The following is a 17,419-nucleotide window of genomic DNA, read 5'->3' on the forward strand; positions in this document are numbered from 1 at the left end:
CTCGGATACTCCTTGTCATCTTCAACTTCTATTAAATCTATCTCCAATGCCAAAGACTAGTTATATTGCAATTCTTGCGTGGAATCCTATCAGTCTTGATTTGGCCAAAAGAGGGATATTTCAATTTCTTTGAAGCCATGTCCTCTCAAAGATTCAGGATATCATCAGATAACCAGATAATTAAATGGCACTCCATATGTCCACATGGTATGCTTCAAAAGGACCAAGAAAATAGACTATTAAATATAACTACATGTTCCACACAGAACTCGAGAGAGCATCTTTACAGAGCAAATGTGGATGGACCAAATGTTTATTATATTTACGAGGACTTGAGGCAGATTCTATTTCGTTCGGGCATGGCAAATGAAGGAATCCAGCAAGACTATTCAAAATCCACATACCTTTCCCAAAGTTGAACCCAACACCAGGATCAAATTTCTACCCCTTTTTTTCTTTTTTCTTGTTTCATTTATCTTCAACCAGGAAAAAAGAAGACTGGCCAAGTGATCCAGTTATGTGTATGGTGTCTTGGAAGCCATCACCATAAGAAGCTACCAGCGCAGATAAAATACAAAAAAAAGAGTGATTGAGTCTGAAGGAGAGAAGTCAGGAGGGGCTACCTGTTCCTTGGAGCAGAAGAAAGCTCAGGATTGAAGAACCTGGCTTGGCCTGCCCCACTAAGATGGGCAGCATGAGAGTTGAGCTGCTGATGCAGATGATGATGATGATGGTGCTGATGCAGCTGAGCCTCTGCTTCCATCTGTCTCCCAGAGGGATCCATGGCCATCATTCCTATGGTAAGAACCTCATTAGTAAAGCTTCTACACAAACTTGTATTGGTTTATGCTCAGGCAGTTATGTGAGAGGGTTGGACACATATTTCATGATTCTTTAGGATTAAATGCCAGAACGGAAAGGTATCTGAATAATATTAAGTGTCAAAAATCAGCATTTTTTTTTTGAACTACAATGGTAATGAGCAGACTCTTCATGCACCACCAAACCATAAGAACAAATTCAGATTTAATAAAGAATATTCTAATCTTTAGTTAGGATTTGCCGATTTAAATACCGGCTCTTTATCCATTGGTGGGCCAAGGCCCAATGACAATTCAGTCACTTATTTTCTCACATGGAGAATGAGCGACAATTCAAGTGAGTCATGCATGGAAAAGAAACAGGATGGAAAAAAAGAACAGGCCGGAATAGAGAGCCACTTTTACAACACGAACCAAGTAAAATTAAGATTATAAACGAAGTAAAACAAAGATCATCTACTCTGTAAAACACAATGTTTGCGGATGGATGACGACCAGTCATCCACTCTGTTCCAGATTGCCATCAATCATCACACCTGACCTCAGGATAGAGAAGAGAATGAAACGACCGACAAGCTTGAAGGAACAGACGTATTGGTCTGACAGTTAGAATAGTGATTTAACTATCTTCATATCTAACTTTACCTCACTCCCTATATCTATTATGATCACTAGATGTCCATCCATCTCTGTATATTCATACAAATTTATAATGTTGTTCTGATTAAATCATCTTCTCTCATGAATGGAACGAAACAAAGAAGAACAAAAGGTGAGATGGAAAACAATATCCAAATTGGCTGCATTTCTTCCTGTCAAATAGTAATCTGTTCACATACCCAATTAGGTACTACAACAAAAGTTCTAGATTTGATTGGTTTATACAAGAACTAACCCACCTGGAAGGCTTTCATGTGCTGGAAAGAATAATAAATCAAGAATAATGTGTCTCAGTTAAAGGAATAAAAAATCTTCAAATATACAGAGGGAGATAAAAAGATGGGTAAAATGCTCAATGAACAAATGATGCCGCACCAGTAGCACTTCATCTAGTAGAACTGGTTCATACCGCCACAATAAAGGGGTCACTAAAATAATTGGTTCATGGCATAATGAGTTTGGTTTTTGCTTACCCGGCATCCTCATCCCGTAGATCATTTGATTATGATGACCCGGCAAGGCATGATGCATTGCCTCCAGATGCGAACTAGCAACTGCATGAGGCAGAGGCCCACCCCTGGGGAAATACTGAAGAGGATGTTGAGCAAAGCCCCTTGGCATGGGCATGGCCTGAGGAGACATCTGGAGGTGAAATCTTGGGTCAAATCTCTGTTGGAGATGGAGATCTGGGTTAGACAAAAACTGATGCAGAGGATCATGGTGATGGCTGGTAGAATGTTCCAACTGATACGGATAGCCTGATGTCATCTCCTGGTTACTATGTGAAAAATGCAACCGAGACAGCAGTGGCTGAGCATGTAGGCGGTGGTGTGAGACATCTGGCCATGCCACCTGAGATGCTGATGATGAGGATGATGATCTCTCACTCTGATCCATGGCTGAAAATGTCAAAGCCTCCGGTCTATGCCTTATGACATCATCTATCTCTCTAGGGGGATCCTTCCTGCCACTTCCATCTGGAGAGATAAAACTATCATGCAATGAAAGGTCGAGTTTGATGGGAAACTCAGAAGAAACTGTGGTATCTCCTGGAAGTGTGCCGTCAACTTTGGGCCGCAGCCCAGAAACTGGGGCATCCATTGAGTGTAGTTCTTGCATGAATGCCGACCCAAATAGAGCTTCAAGCGTCAAAGGCTTGCCTGGCTCATCAGGAAGATTACTGCAAAGAGAACCGAGAGAGGAGTCCCCGTATTTCATATCTTCAATAACCAAGTAGTCTTCCTTTGATTGGGTAGGGCCCTTCTGCAACAAGGTCAATAGATGCTCTGAGGCTTCATTGTCTACATCAGCCCTGGGCAATTCACCATTTGGATTAACTGTGCCGCCGTCAAGAGAGCTTGTTCCTTCCACTTCCGCAAGGATAGACTGCTCAAGGTCTTCGCAGGTGAGCATACTGGAACCGGCAGATGATCTATGATATGTTTCCGATATTCCAAAGGAATCAGGAAGATTCTCCACTGAAAAAGGAGCTGACCCAGACTCATCTTTTTCTGTTCCCACAATGAGGGAAAGGATAACTCTGGAAGAGTCCTGTGAAGAGTCTTCAGGTTTATTGTGTTCGAGAAACCAGCTTTCAAACTTTGAGGATAAAGGGGCAGTCCACAGTGTCTCATCTGGAATAGAACTCTGTGACAAAAAGAATGTGTAATTTAACAAAAATTGATAGAGAAAATCCTGAAATAGCTGCGATAAATGCATACATCCAATGAAAGAGAGATTTCGTACCAGTTAACAGGAAACGACAAGTCCTACAACCATCAATCAGAATTACGAACTAATCTATCAAGAAAACAAACTCAGACAAGCAGATTATCAAAATAAGTTCAAGAGACAAACATAAATACAGATTGATAGTTTTTTATATTTTATTAATTTATTGGTTACGTATTGTGAAAAAAGCTGGAAAACGAAAAACTGATAAATATGACATATAACTGTGATAAAAAATATCTGATACACGTTGATCGTATCAATGAAACATTCCACGATTTTGAATTCAAGAAACACGAGATCGCCAATGTTGGTCGATAAACTCAATCAATAGATAGAATAGGATGGGAATAAGAACAACACAGAGAGGTAGAGATGCTCCTCCCTCCAAGGCGGAGCTTCCCTCTGGTTCAGCCCGCCGACTCCTGCTGCTGCAGCCCCTCTGACGGCATAACCATCTGCTTCAAGATTTCAATAAAAACAAGTCCTGCTCTCCTCTTTCTCTTACCTATAGGGGTTACGTCCCCCATTAATCTGCACGCACGGTCAACGGCCGTTGACCGGCTCTCTTCTTATTTCTTCTTTTAAATTTCCTTGAATAGAACATATCAGTATCATTCTTGGTTGAATAATTTATTCAACCTTTCCGGAATTACTGAACGACTCATTGCAGTTCCTGAATGAATATTTCATACACTGTGTACATCACTGGGAGTTCTGCGTCCATCATAATTTTCAGTTCTTGAATGAATCTTTCATGTCGAATGGGCTTCTTCTCATATTTCTAATATCTCCTTGTAATGACCCATGATAATGTGCCCATGTTGCATTCTCTCCTCCTTCCTATAAATGCAATGTAATGTAATGTACCCTAATGAGGGTTAAGGAATTCAATTCTTGATTTCTTCACATATCAGTATCATACTTGGTTGAATAATTTATTCAACCTTTCTGGAGTCACTGAATGACTCATTGCAGTTCTTGAATGAATCTTCTCATATACTGTGTACATCATTGAGTTGTGTGTCCATCATAACTTCCATTGTTTGACTAAAGTTGAATAATTTATTGGGGAGAAGATCACTAACATCTTCTTTGTTTTTATAGACAAATACTATTTACTTAAAAGATGTTAAAGGACCTGATTTATGTCATGGTAATCTCTGTCAGGAATGTAATATGATCCCCATAATCACAAATGTGATATGATCCCAGGTCATGTCAATGAAATTCGTTGGACCATGAAGAGGAACCAGCCCACGAGCTTTCCAGGCATCCCACCCTAAGGGCTGGAAACTGTTCCTACATGCAGGCTGCAACTCATTAAGTGTCTCTCTCTCTATCTCTCCCTATCCTCTCCCTCCTACACCCTCCTCGTGGCCGTACTTCACCCTTGTCTCTAGCAGATGGTCACAATGGTGGCTTTTGGTTTCCCAATCACTTGGGGTCAATGATCTTCCCGCCATTCTTTCTCTTCTCCTAACTCCCGATCCCATCTAATCCCTCTATTGTTCTCTCTAAGCTATCTGAATATTGCACACATTCCCTTGAATATAGAAGTTTCATTGTTTTGGTCCCAGGATCTATCAATTTCCATTAATAGATCTGGTTTAGGATGCCATCACAATGTCAACTATAACCTTCGCAACATCATTGCAGTTGTCACCATCAACAAGGCTGATGACGTTGATGTCACACAGCGGCAAAATCATATGATACAAACCAAAAGAATACGTCTTTCTAATGTTGAGACCACACATTCAAACGATCTGTTAAATAATGAGAAATGAAATTTTCAGTACCTTAGGAGCTTGTGCCCCTCCGTCTTTTTCGAAATCATGACCAAAAAGCTTCTCCATGATCAAGGCTGAGGTCACTTGTCTGCTGGTGTCCAAACCCTCAGGAACTGTAGTTTTACTTTCAGTTGAATCACGACATAGAATACTTTCTCGTTTCTTAGAGTCAAATGGAACAGAAGCATCGCAGGCCGGACGTTCTGCACAATATGAGTGGTCAAAGAACCCCAAGTTGGAAGATAAGGAGTTTGGGTCACTCGAATCAAATTTGTCCTTCAGGTTTAGTGTGTATTCCTTGCCATTCACTATCGGATGATTACTCGCTAAATGGGAACTGTCATCATTTCCACTATTGTCAACCTGAATGTAGTGAAAAATAAAAACAAAGAGTTATATAACCGTTTCAACTTCATTTCAATACAAAATGACAAAGTAGAAGTGAAAAATATAGAACGGAAAAAATATACCATAAAATACAATCTGTTTCTTCTGGCGAATATAAAGCAGATATTACCAGCTGATGATACCTGGTTCTTATCTAAAGAAATATGAAATGAGAGAAAAGAGAAGACAAAATGAAAAGAGAACACAGCATAGTGGACGTCTGACTGGAACACCCCTAGGTCCTATCAGAGGAAGCAAGCCAAGAAGATCAAAATGAAAACAAGTGTGGTCAAACAACTTTGACCAGGTTTTGAGTCCTACATAAGGAGGAGAGTTAAGGTCAGAAGAATCAAGAATTCAGTTGCTGCTGCAGAGGACTGGACACCGGGAAATCCTTTCCAATCCATGAAGGAAGAAGAACCGATCCAGTCTTCTTCATCACTCTTCCCTTTTCAGAATTCTTTCTTCATCGTTCTTCATTCTTCTATCCAGTCTATTTCTCACTCCTTTGATTTTCCTTTCTTGTTCTTGAGACTGGATTCTCGTTCCTGACATTGTTCATTATTACATCTTCTCATTGTCGCTGACATTCTGTGAGAAGAGATCATTCATACGAGATCCTCCTTTCAACACAACAGATCCTTACGGATCAGTCAGCATACTGTTAATTCCTTGACAGATCCTTTGAGGATCGCATCAACGTCACCATACTAAGAGCAATGGTGGAGTGGACATCATCAAGAAGAAGGCATTCTGACAGGATGGACAAAATCGGAGAGGGATAGGAGGAAGGCTGCACTCCACGGAGAGAGGGATTGTGTAACCAGAGAACACTTTGATACCTTGTTTGCTGTTCTCCCAAATGGAGGACTTCCCTATTCAAAAGGGAATATATTAAGGGTAAGTGACCAAAATGTCCCAACAAAAAATCAGGAATTCGATCAATACTCCATGGTCACCCAGAGGATGTCAACACTGGGAGGTCGGTTAAAGGTGTGGGGTCAGGCTCCTTAGCAACGCACTCTCCTTGCGTCAGCATCAGCAATAGAGGTGCAGCGGCAGTGCTGCAAGCCGCAATGGCAGCTCTCAAATGCAGCAGGGCCTTCTGGAATTTTACATATTTGAGAAATTTACATATGACATTTGCACCAACGACCAAGTCAAACAGTCGAACACTATCCACTCAATTTGAGGTTTCTTCATCGAGACCTGAAGAAGAAAGCTTATATGATCCCTCTGCTGGATATAAATAAGGTTCACAAGGACTGGTCCGCAAACAATATCCACCGTTTCCTATAGCTTATTTGAGAAATTTACCAGCGGTATGAGAAAGAATGAGTATCACAAGAGCAATCAATGACATACTATTTTATAGTCATTATTAGCTACGATGTACAGCTCTTGCTGCTTAATTGAATGATATTTGAGATATCAAAAATGTCGGCCACCACCTAAAAGAAAGTCATTTCCTTCACGAGTACCTTTGCCTACACCACCACATACCGATAAACCTCCATGCATTTTAGCAAGGTTTTTTTTTGAAGAAATGCGTTTTAACAATGTTTGTGATCAACTCCATTCAATACCAAGTTCTTCAGCAGCATGAGATACTGCATGGGTAGTCTAATATCAAACTCACAGAAGCATATTTATTTCCCAATTCAAGTACACATTGACACACTCTAGGGGCCTGGGAGACTGGGATCATAACCAGCACCCTCACATGTGGACTCGAGTAGAAGCTTGGGGGCTGGTCTAAACAGCAGCCCACAGGATTGAGGCTCTAACAACGGTTGATAAGGTAGATAATTTATCTGAATCATGTGTGATCAGACATTGGTTGTGCTAAGTGTATGTTTTTTTTATCAGTTTTTTTTACAAATGTGGTAAGTGTATGTGAAGCCGCAACATCTCCCGGAGAACCTGCACTAGAAAATAGAGCCTATGGGAGTAAGAAGAAAATAACATTGACTTTATTAGGGTTACGAGACCCTTCTTAGATAGTAGATGGGGTTACTAGACTAGAAAGGGTGCATTCAGAAAATGGGGCCAATGCAAGAGTACATTGAACAGGAAGAAAAATAAAGAAGAAGCACAAAATGGCCCCCATAACATGGCATCCCTTAAATCTGGTAAATGGATATTATACATCTTCAACTTGCCCAATGAACTATAAAAATCAGTCTAGATACTTCTTTCATTAACTCATGAGCTCATTGAATCCTGGAAATGACATGAGATGTGCTAATAAACCCATGACAGTCTTTTCTTTGATAAAGTGGCAATCTTCTTCTACACGCTTCATCTAGTCATGGTATACCAGAAAATGAGTCACATCTATCTCAGACACATCATTATACACCTTGATTGGCCCACTGTACCCAACCTTGAGATCATTAATCTGGCCCTTTAACCATGATGCCCAACAAGCCATGAGCCAAGATGCGAAATTCAGATTCAGTACTAGAGTGCATACGACAGAATAAATTGTTGCACCAATACATTAGATTCGGCACAACACCCAGAAGTGGAGCGTCTGTCATCAATGCATCAGCATAAATCAAAGTATGGGTAAGACGTTAGCTCTACACTATTATTTTTTCTAATCAAGGCTCCCATAGCAATGGTATCTTTTGGGTACAGCAAAGGACAGTGCAAATTTCATGAGCTTCTATAGGGTTAGGCATAAACTGATTCGGGATATCCAGTCAAAAGTCGATATTTGGCCCAGTGTAGATCACGTACATTAATTTTCCCACTAGCTACTGATGACATCTCAAAACAACAGAGTCTTCTACTTCAAACTTAAAAATCCTATGATTGGATTCAATTGGACTGGGCACATGTTTACAAGCCATCATAAATACCTGCCTCACTCCACAAACCACCAGCATTTACCCATTGCTCTCGGTTATCTTCCTCTGTAGCTGCCATGTGATCATTTAATCCCATGTGATTTTGACCAAACTCGCAGTTGACATTCGTTAGGATCGACCCCTACTTGCCACCACTTAGATGCAAAGAGCCTTACCTGCATGGTCGACTGTCCAGAGTTGACTGTTATCTGCAGAATTTTCTAGATCTGCCAAGTTGACTGGGCAGAGTTGACTAAGTATGAGCAAGTGCCTTGATCAATGTTACCCCTGAGATTTACTTTTCAGTCCCTACTATTTTTCTAAAAAGATGATAATACCCGGTTGTTGATTGCGCCATAGCCTTTTTCTTTTTGGGGCTATTGAACCAAGGCAAGGATATTGACTGCTACAACAGCTAAACTGAATTCTCTCATCATTGGTAAGATTTGCTGCGCTCCTGGCAGACATCAAGGTTGACGTCTTCTATTCTTATTTCCACAATATGTCTCCTACTTCATCATCTACTGTCTCATATACATCGGGCGGTTCATCTGTTTCATATGACGATTAGTGGCATTACCATCCAACTCACATCCCTTAGCAGTATAGTTCACTGGCCACAACTTGAATGGATCGCGACACTTAAAGGGAATCAGATGACGCATGCTCAGGAGATTGATCATCATCACACAATCCAGGCAATGTAAAGCTGTCGGAAGAGGAGAGCACTCTTCACTGCAGGTTTGCCGTCAAATAAAACCCGCTTAATTTGTAACATGAACAACCATGGCACAATGCTGTCCTGATAAGGTATTGGCTAATAAAGATTTTTTTTTTTTTGAATTAAGCTAATAAAGATTTATACAACTCCAAGAACATCATTTTTTCCTTTCGCGGTAAAGCAATAGTGTTATGAGGCTGCAAGTGTGAGCAAGTACACGACGCTGGAAAAAGACAGCATATGGAGCCAACTCGCGCATGTGCAACTAGAGATAAAAAAGAGGCCAAGGTTTAGGAGGAATACGGGGAAGAACGGGGAGGCCAGCCCTGAGAGCCACTGGAGGGCAGGACGTTGCATAGTGACACCCAACGGATGCTACTGCATTTTTTGAGGGAAGCAAAAGGTAGTTTGCCCTCTGTTGGCATTTTCCCGGCAGCACCATTCTTTCTTTTTGGAGTTACTATGGTTAGCCAGGCTTGACCTGGACGTTTTTCATCCAGTGCATCTACCTCGGGGGTCTGGCTTTGTACTAAATTGATAGGGTTCAACCGTTCATTATTGGCGCTCCAGAGTCTTTAAGAAATTTCTCACCAATGAAAGAAATTCGTCAATACGAAGCTCACATTAAGTCATACGACCGACAAAAATAGCCCATTTGAGTAAAAATAAGTCAAGTGAAAGTTCAAAAAATTGCCAATGTCAAGTCGCCAAAAAAAAACAGAACCAAAAAAGATATTAAGACAACAACTGCTTACCTTAGACGAAAGACTTGATTTGTGAAGCTGTTTACTTATACAAGTTTCTGTACTAGCGCTTGCAAAACCAGGTGGCACCAATGGCCTTGGTGGAGCATTACTCCCAATCGAAGACAAATTGGGGCATTCACCTTTGGAAACCAAATGGGAAACATTGCTCTCAAGCTTCTCATCATTTCTGCTTTCTAACACTGAATCAATTTGACAACCAACTAGCAGCGAACTGATATCATTCTCAGCATGCATTCCCGGCACATTCTTTTGCATCCCTTGCAAAACCTTTCTTTGTTCTTTTCTCATTAGCTCAAAGGACTCTGGGATTAAAAAAAATGAAATTATTAGAAGGCCAAAATAACTGAAGGAAAGAATTCAAAGGACGCAGTATCTGATACTGGGGTTGGGAATAAGATAGAATCAATCTTCACCAAAAACTTAAATCGATCAGAGAGTACAGTTCAATATCTAACTGGTCCCATTTGATCAGCCAGAATCTTGAATGCAATCAACCCATCAATCAGATCAAGATGACCAATCATATGTAGATCGTCCAATCTACTCATAAGTGGAATGGGCCAAGTGGCCCAATGAATCTCTCAACATTTGTCCCTCCCTCCCTCTCCATCACTATCTCATCGTACACCCCCAGATCCTGATTTGATAGTCTGTTTATCCAATTGATCAAATGGAGACTTTTGATCTGATCCAGACCCTTATCTTGTCCATAAGTTAAAGAGATTTAAAAAATCACCTCTCCTCATCCGTTCCTCATCTTGTCGCTTTTGATCAGAACATTCAGAAGATCCAAATGTTTCATCATTACACGTATCTGTAACATCTTTGCGAGAATATGGCCCTGACTGGAGAAAAAAGATGATGAAAATATCAAAAACAATTACTAATATTCAACAAACGTCCAGTCTTAGGATCGTTTAATTACAAGATTCAATGCACCCACCTATTTAAAAAATGAAGTATTTCACTGGACTACAAAATTTGACGACAGTTGTGAGTTTTTATTGAAAAAGATGAAAGTATAAGTAAATAAATGCAGGGATCATATTGGAGATAAGAACATGCAAATGTAGAAAAGTACTAATATCCACATAAAAGACAGAGCTTTGTCATAAATGAGATGTATCGTACCCATCTTTTAAAAAGAGAAAGGTATTTCATTGGACAAATGAATAGAGCACGATATTTTAGAGTGAATTAAAAAAAGGGTCACACTTAAAGAAGACATTAACTTGACCTTCTGGGGCCGTGGTGGTTGATACGGTTCATTCGTCTTGTCTAGTTGGTAATGACTGTCCCCCTTATCTTTCAATGCTGAACTCCAGCCTTGATGGTGTCCAGAAGATCTAGGGAAAACTCCACTTCCTAGAAGACCATCTTGCTCTGGCTTCTGCCCCAACCTTCGATGCTGGACTGCACTACGTCTTCCATAGTCTGTGGAGGAAGAGGGAGTAAAACATATCCCCACAAATCAAATATTTGTTTAATTTTAGATGACTAAAATATTCAACAACTAATTTCTGAGACCAGAAATAACTTAAAGTATGAAAAATGAGTTCAGTCAGCAAAAGGTTGAACACCAAAATGAAGCGTCTTCTTGGGATGATCACCGTTTTGTGGGGTGACTGTCCTCTTTCCTTTTCAAAAAGATATATATATTAGAGTGTCTATTGAGACAACTTTTCCAGGTCAGGATCCAAGAAAGGAATATTGCATAGAAAAATATATATATATATTCTTGTCGCCCTTTCTCTTGAAGTAAAAAGATCAAGCATTCAGGAAATCCTCTTAAGACAAAAGTTCACCAGATGAAAAAAAAATCTTGAAAAAGGCTCAGGATACAGAACATTCTAGGCATACTGGAAAGACAAACAAATATCAGAAAGATAGAAGAAACTACCCAGAAAAACCTTAACAAAACAACACACAATGATTAGTCCAACACCTAGAAGTCAGACGACAGTTTTACAGACTCAAATAAGAATACAAAAGAAAAATGACGTCATAAAATTAGTAGTGTTACAGAAACAAAAATTGCGGAGGGACTTCTGCAAGATGCGAACAACAAATTGAGAAAATATATGAATAAAGAATTTTCCTAGCCATTGAAAATTCTTATAAAACCAAAAATGCAGAACAAAATTCCACAGCCTGGACTGAAGGTGTGTCCAGCTGTGTACACACAGTTTCTATCTACCATGATTCACACAGCTGCATACATTCCATGAATAGATTCTATTAGAATCCCTAACCCTTATTGGGTTATTTTGGTCATTATGCTTTAATAGAATTCCATTTTATTTCTGGTAGCCCCCAAGGAGGGAAAGACAGCCTCGACTCAATAAACGTTAAGTGAAGTCCTCCAAGACAGGGTTAACTCTAACACCTAGACAGGTTTTACTCAAACTAAAATTTGCTCTCTCAAGGTGCTATGGCAAGATCATATATATGTGCTGCAATCTGATCCTGAATTTCGTCCATATGGAGATGCATCCAATCTTCAACCATAAGACATTGTTAGGATCAAAAGACAATTTAGAAGGCTACATGATCTCTGCAATCCAAATCAAGCACTGGTAGGTACCCTCCAAACTCTCATAAATTATTTCCAATTACAATTGCCTATATCCTTCGGTGTTCAAGCAGGCCAAGGTTTTACCACCCAAAAGGGACAAAGATCATTGAATACATCTCATCCCTGGCTCCAGACCAGTACATTTGAGATCATACGGATATTCATTCTTAAACAAGAACGAAATTGAACTAATGATTCAAGAGATGTTGAATACCAATATTATCAGACCTTCTACCAGCACCTTTTCAAGCCCAGCTCTGTTGATTACAAAGAAAGATGGTGGTTGAAAAATCCTCATTGACTACCGTGCCTTAAACAGAATTAATATGCCAATTGGTTTCGTACACCAATTGTGAAAGAATTATTGGAGGAACTCCATTGGGCCACTATTTTTACCAAATTAGACTTTAAGATAGGCTATTTTTTTTTGAAATATAAAAGGGATGAACACCCGCCAAATCGGTGAACCTCCTTTCAGGACCTAAGAGTCCCTTGACCATCAATCTGATCATATTCCAAACCTCCCCTCTCCGCTTGTCACCCCTAGGAGCCAAGCCGCCTTAAATCCCTCCGCTTCGTATATAGCTCCATCTGCAGAAGCCGTTCTTCCCCTGAAATACACCTCGTTTCTGTGCAACCAGATGGCCCACAACACCGCCAAAGCTCGGCAACCTTCTTAAAGTCAGGCTACTATCAAATATGAATGTTTGAAGATGACATCCAAAAGACAGTGTTCGAAACTCATCAAGGCCACTATGTATTTCTAGTTATGCCTTTTGGCCTCTCGACGACCCAGCTACTTTCCAAGGATTAATGAATGCGATCTTCAGGCCCTATTTGCGGAATTTTGTATTAGTAATTTGTTATGACACTTTAATCTACAACAAATCATTGGCCGAGCACGAATTACATCTAAAACTGGTTATGGAATTACTACAGGACAACCAATTATGAGAAAACTCAAAAAAATGTGATTTCCACAAGGACAAGATTGAATTCTTGGGGCACTAGGTGTCTGCGAATGGGGTCTTTACCGACACTGGTAAAATTAAAGCCATCCAGAATTGGCCGACACCTACTACAGTAAAACAGCTAAGAGGATTTTTGGGATTGACTAATTATTACAGACGATTTGTACATCACTATTCTTTTTTTTTTTTGAAAAAAAAATTGTACATCACTATTATACTAAAGCTCACCCTTAACTTTGCTACTTAAAAAGAATGCTTACAAGTGGTCACCATAAGCAGAATTGGCATTTATATCCTTGAAAAGGCATTGGCTACTAGACCGATACTCACCCAGTTTTTCATATTTCCCAACTTAAAAAGACTATTGGTGATCATCATTCAATGTTGGATATCCCGTCTAACTTGTCTGAAAATTTGTAGTGGCAGGTACATCCTGAATGCATAATTCATTACCGATTCAACAGAGATGGCATGCAAGTGTTGGCCAAGTGGAAGAACTTGCCCAATTACAAGGCCATGTGGGAGGACATCGACCTTATTTCAACAAGTTTGACATTTCGTAATCTTTAACTTTCTGTGAAGATCTACGGTCAAGAAATTTCTACCAGTCCGTATACATTAAGTTGATCTTACTCGGGCGTGATCTTAACATTTTGTCATGAGCTTTCTGGAGGCAGACGAGAGCAATAATCATTCACTATCATCCTCATCATGCATCTGTGGCTAGGATGATGATGACTGATGGTTTCATCGTTGTCACTCTGACAGCAGATGAGAACAATAAGGGTTTGTCATCATCTATCCACAAGTAACGTCCACAGTGATGAATTCATCATCATCGTCATCAGTGAACAGTCTGATGAGTAATCCTCATCGTCTCTCAGAGATGACTAAGTCGTCATTGGCCAACCCTAAGATTCAGAGTCAGCGTTAAAAGACATATATGAAATCAATAAACTGCAGTGACAATAGATCAAACAATCCAAGAACAGCAACTATAGATCAAAATAGAGAAAGAGAAATCACCATGCTCAACAGCAGCACTCCCATCCTTGTCACTTGAAGCACTAGAACGAGTGTCCCACCGAGAATTCGCTCCTCGAGAGTAGCCACTAGAGCCATCCACTCTACCGTAAGACGAAGATCCGAACTCACTGCGCCTCGATGCGTGAACAGACGAGCTGGCTGTACCTCTCTGCCACTCAGGAGGGTGGCTGGCAGCCTCCTCAATTTCACTGGTAGAATATGCACCTTTAAATAGCTCTCTGGCTTCAAAATCAAAAGAAATTTTCACAGATATTGCAGTCGAAGAGGCACCTGAGAAGAGAAAGATCGAACCCAGTTGGTAGTTTCTTGCAGATTTCCTTATCTCGTAGGGACAGGAGGAAGTCTCTATTGTAAGACAGCAACGGAGCAACCCTGTATAGGCCAAAAAAGAAAGATGAAGGCCACATAAACTTGAAAGAGCGATAAAGAAAGATCTTACCTTGAGGGATGATCATGGGAGATCGCATCAGTACAATTCGCCGAAGCCATTGCACGAAGCAATCAAGCCCTACGGTTTCAAACTGCAGTGCAGAGGTCAACTGAGCATCGGGAAGAACAAGAGAACTCAATCGAAATCCCCTTCCATGATCCGCTCCAAGTTAAAAGAAATCAACTAGGGTTTGTGCAAAGGACAACGACCCAATTCGCGAAATAGGTCTCAGATTCTCCTACGACGCTAAATTCACGGACAGCAGCCATCATCGCTGACGAACTGAACAATCGAATGGCGATAATCCGGAGAAAAAAGGATACAGATCGAGAGAATACGATCTAATACCTCGGCCTGCACGCGCCAGCAGAAGAAGCTCATCACCCGCCAGAAACGATCTGGAGTTGAGCCCTCATCTCCTTTCCTCTTCTTCTGAATCAATCAAAACAGACCCAAAATCTAGATGATTATAAATCCAGAGAGAGCATTAACTACCACGATCCAGAAATTCAATTGGTCTTGAGCAGGAAGCGGTTTTTATCAAATATGTGATTCTTTTATAGAACTAGCTACACGTAGTTTTCATCGTCATCTAGTGTTATCGGGCACAGCACGTCCGGTGACGGGACGGATGACGCATGGTGACGGCCGGAGATGTGACAAGAAGTTAGTCATGCCTTCCGTCCCGTCATACATCCAAGGATTTTTTAAAAATCTGTCACATTTGCATCACGCGGTCAGCCACTGCAGCATCTCTTCTTCATCCAATATAATGTATTTTAAAATATTCTAATAATTATTTAAATTTTAAATCTTTAAATTTCCATTTTCTTCATGCTTTAAAATTTTCCTCACAAAGGTCCTCCGAGACGTCCGTCAATTCACACGTCCAAGACCCTTCATCACTGTCATGTCACCCGTCATGGGTATTTTTTTACCGTCACCGTGATTAATGGGGTGATGAATGATGTTTGTCGTTCCCTAATCTAGATGAAGATTACGACGACTAGTTGGTCATCGTCTTCGTCAACCGCCTGCGTCGTCTTCTTTTCCTCTAGTTTTAGTCTTTTAGATGAGGATGATGCAAGTTTTTCAATGAAATTTTTTCTGGGTTCTATGAAGATAAATATGAATTTTGTCTGGAGTTTTTACATGTGAAGTGGTTTTATAAGTTTTCGACGATATTGATGATAATGTCCTGATCTGAATGGCTAAAACTAGAGGAGGTGACAATGGCACATGCGGATGACGAAGAGGACGACTGAGTTATTTAGAAAGAAGATATTTTCCAGGTTCCTTGAAGATATTTGTCTTGCCCAGGTATTTTAAATGTAAAGTCTTATGTACAACAAATCTTGTAGGCTTTAAGATATTGAAGTCATTGTATCCACTATGGCAAGTCAAGGAAATAAGGCATTGTAAAAGTTATATATGGTCAGGGGGATGATGAAGGTTCCAACATTGTTATTTTAAATGCTTTAATCCTAGCCTTTGTTCCCCTTTAGGTCGCTAATTCATCCTATGAGCTAGAGTGGAGAGAGAAATAACAAGAGCAAGAGAGAACGAGAGTGTGATAGATTAAGAGTATACTAAGAGAGAGAAAAGGGGAGAAAGAGAAAGAGACAAAGATAGAACGAGAAAGGTAGAGATTGTAAATAATTTAACTCTATAAAATATAAATAATAACTGTAATCATCGTATGGTCGTTGGTCCAGTCTAAAAATTGAACCGGAAATGAACCTGAAGTTTGATCCACCCAAAAAGTCTGGACTGGCAATCTCTGTCCCACCCAAGCAGACCAAACTTTGGTCAGACTATGACGTTGCCTACATGGTTATAAACTTTTGCATACACAAAAAATACTGCACTCTCCAATCTGATAGAGCCCCTTCTCTACCCACATAAACATTCCCATACAATAACACTAGCCAAGCACTTCTTTTGCAAATAATGAAAGATTGAATCTTCCAAAAGTTTGGAATATAACTTTGCCCACCCACTTTGTGAGAAGTGAAAGGGTCACTTTAAAAAAAAACATAACACCCAATTCCCTTAGGTTGGTAGGTCTACAATTCACATCTCCCCTGGCAGCCCATCCCCCTACCCTTTCCAAGCCCATAGACTTTCCAAGGAAACTCTCACATACACATCAAACCTCGGAGCAGCTTTTTGACTCCCGCTGGTACCGTAATGACCGAGAGATCGAATACAGGAATTATAGAGAGCACCAACCGCAGTAGCAACAAATGGGCCACCTAAACCATACCCTAGCCTACCATCCCTCTAGTCTTATGTCCAAGTTCTTGATAATTGTTGCTAATCTATGTTGGAAGGTCCTTTCATTGTTAGTAGTAGACACAAATGGTACCCGAGTAATGATCTAATCATTGTTACCAAAGTATTAGAACATAAAGCCCTCTCCTCCGATGATAGCCCGAACCCCACAAAGGCTGATTTGGCATAATTACTTTACAGTCCACAAAATCATCCTCCAGCATGAAGAGATTCTTCAATGGAGGCATCCTTATAATTTTGAGGTTGAAAGTGTATTACAGTAATGGTATACCCTCTAGGAAGCATGCCTTCTCGAAACCCCTCAATATGCAATGTGAACAGGCTTTTGTCATACATATAGAAAGGGCATCCACTAATAGGTCAAAA

At 40.3% G+C, this 17,419-nt stretch overlaps 1 protein-coding gene across 2 annotated transcripts; it reads right to left on the minus strand.

Moving 5' to 3' along the window:
• Positions 1–430: 430 nt before the first annotated feature.
• LOC144710039 (chorismate synthase) lies at positions 431–15,291 on the minus strand. 2 transcript variants are annotated; one of them, XM_078583699.1, is made up of 10 exons: positions 15,107–15,290; positions 14,768–14,849; positions 14,599–14,700; positions 14,308–14,516; positions 10,973–11,169; positions 10,472–10,580; positions 9,724–10,037; positions 5,015–5,368; positions 1,955–3,128; positions 431–795 (listed from the first exon to the last, which is right to left on the minus strand). In XM_078583699.1, exons 2-10 carry the CDS (start codon positions 14,815–14,817, stop codon positions 620–622), a joined length of 2,685 nt encoding a protein of 894 aa, XP_078439825.1. In that variant the 5' UTR covers positions 14,818–14,849; positions 15,107–15,290; the 3' UTR covers positions 431–619. The 2 variants fall into 2 exon arrangements, with proteins under 2 accessions (XP_078439825.1, XP_078439826.1); XM_078583700.1 differs by lacking the exon at positions 5,015–5,368 and having other exon boundaries at positions 15,107–15,291.
• Positions 15,292–17,419: the final 2,128 nt, after the last annotated feature.

Source organism: Wolffia australiana, chromosome 12, assembly GCF_029677425.1.
Source record: "Wolffia australiana isolate 7733 chromosome 12, ASM2967742v1".
Taxonomy (NCBI): Eukaryota; Viridiplantae; Streptophyta; class Magnoliopsida; order Alismatales; family Araceae; genus Wolffia; species Wolffia australiana.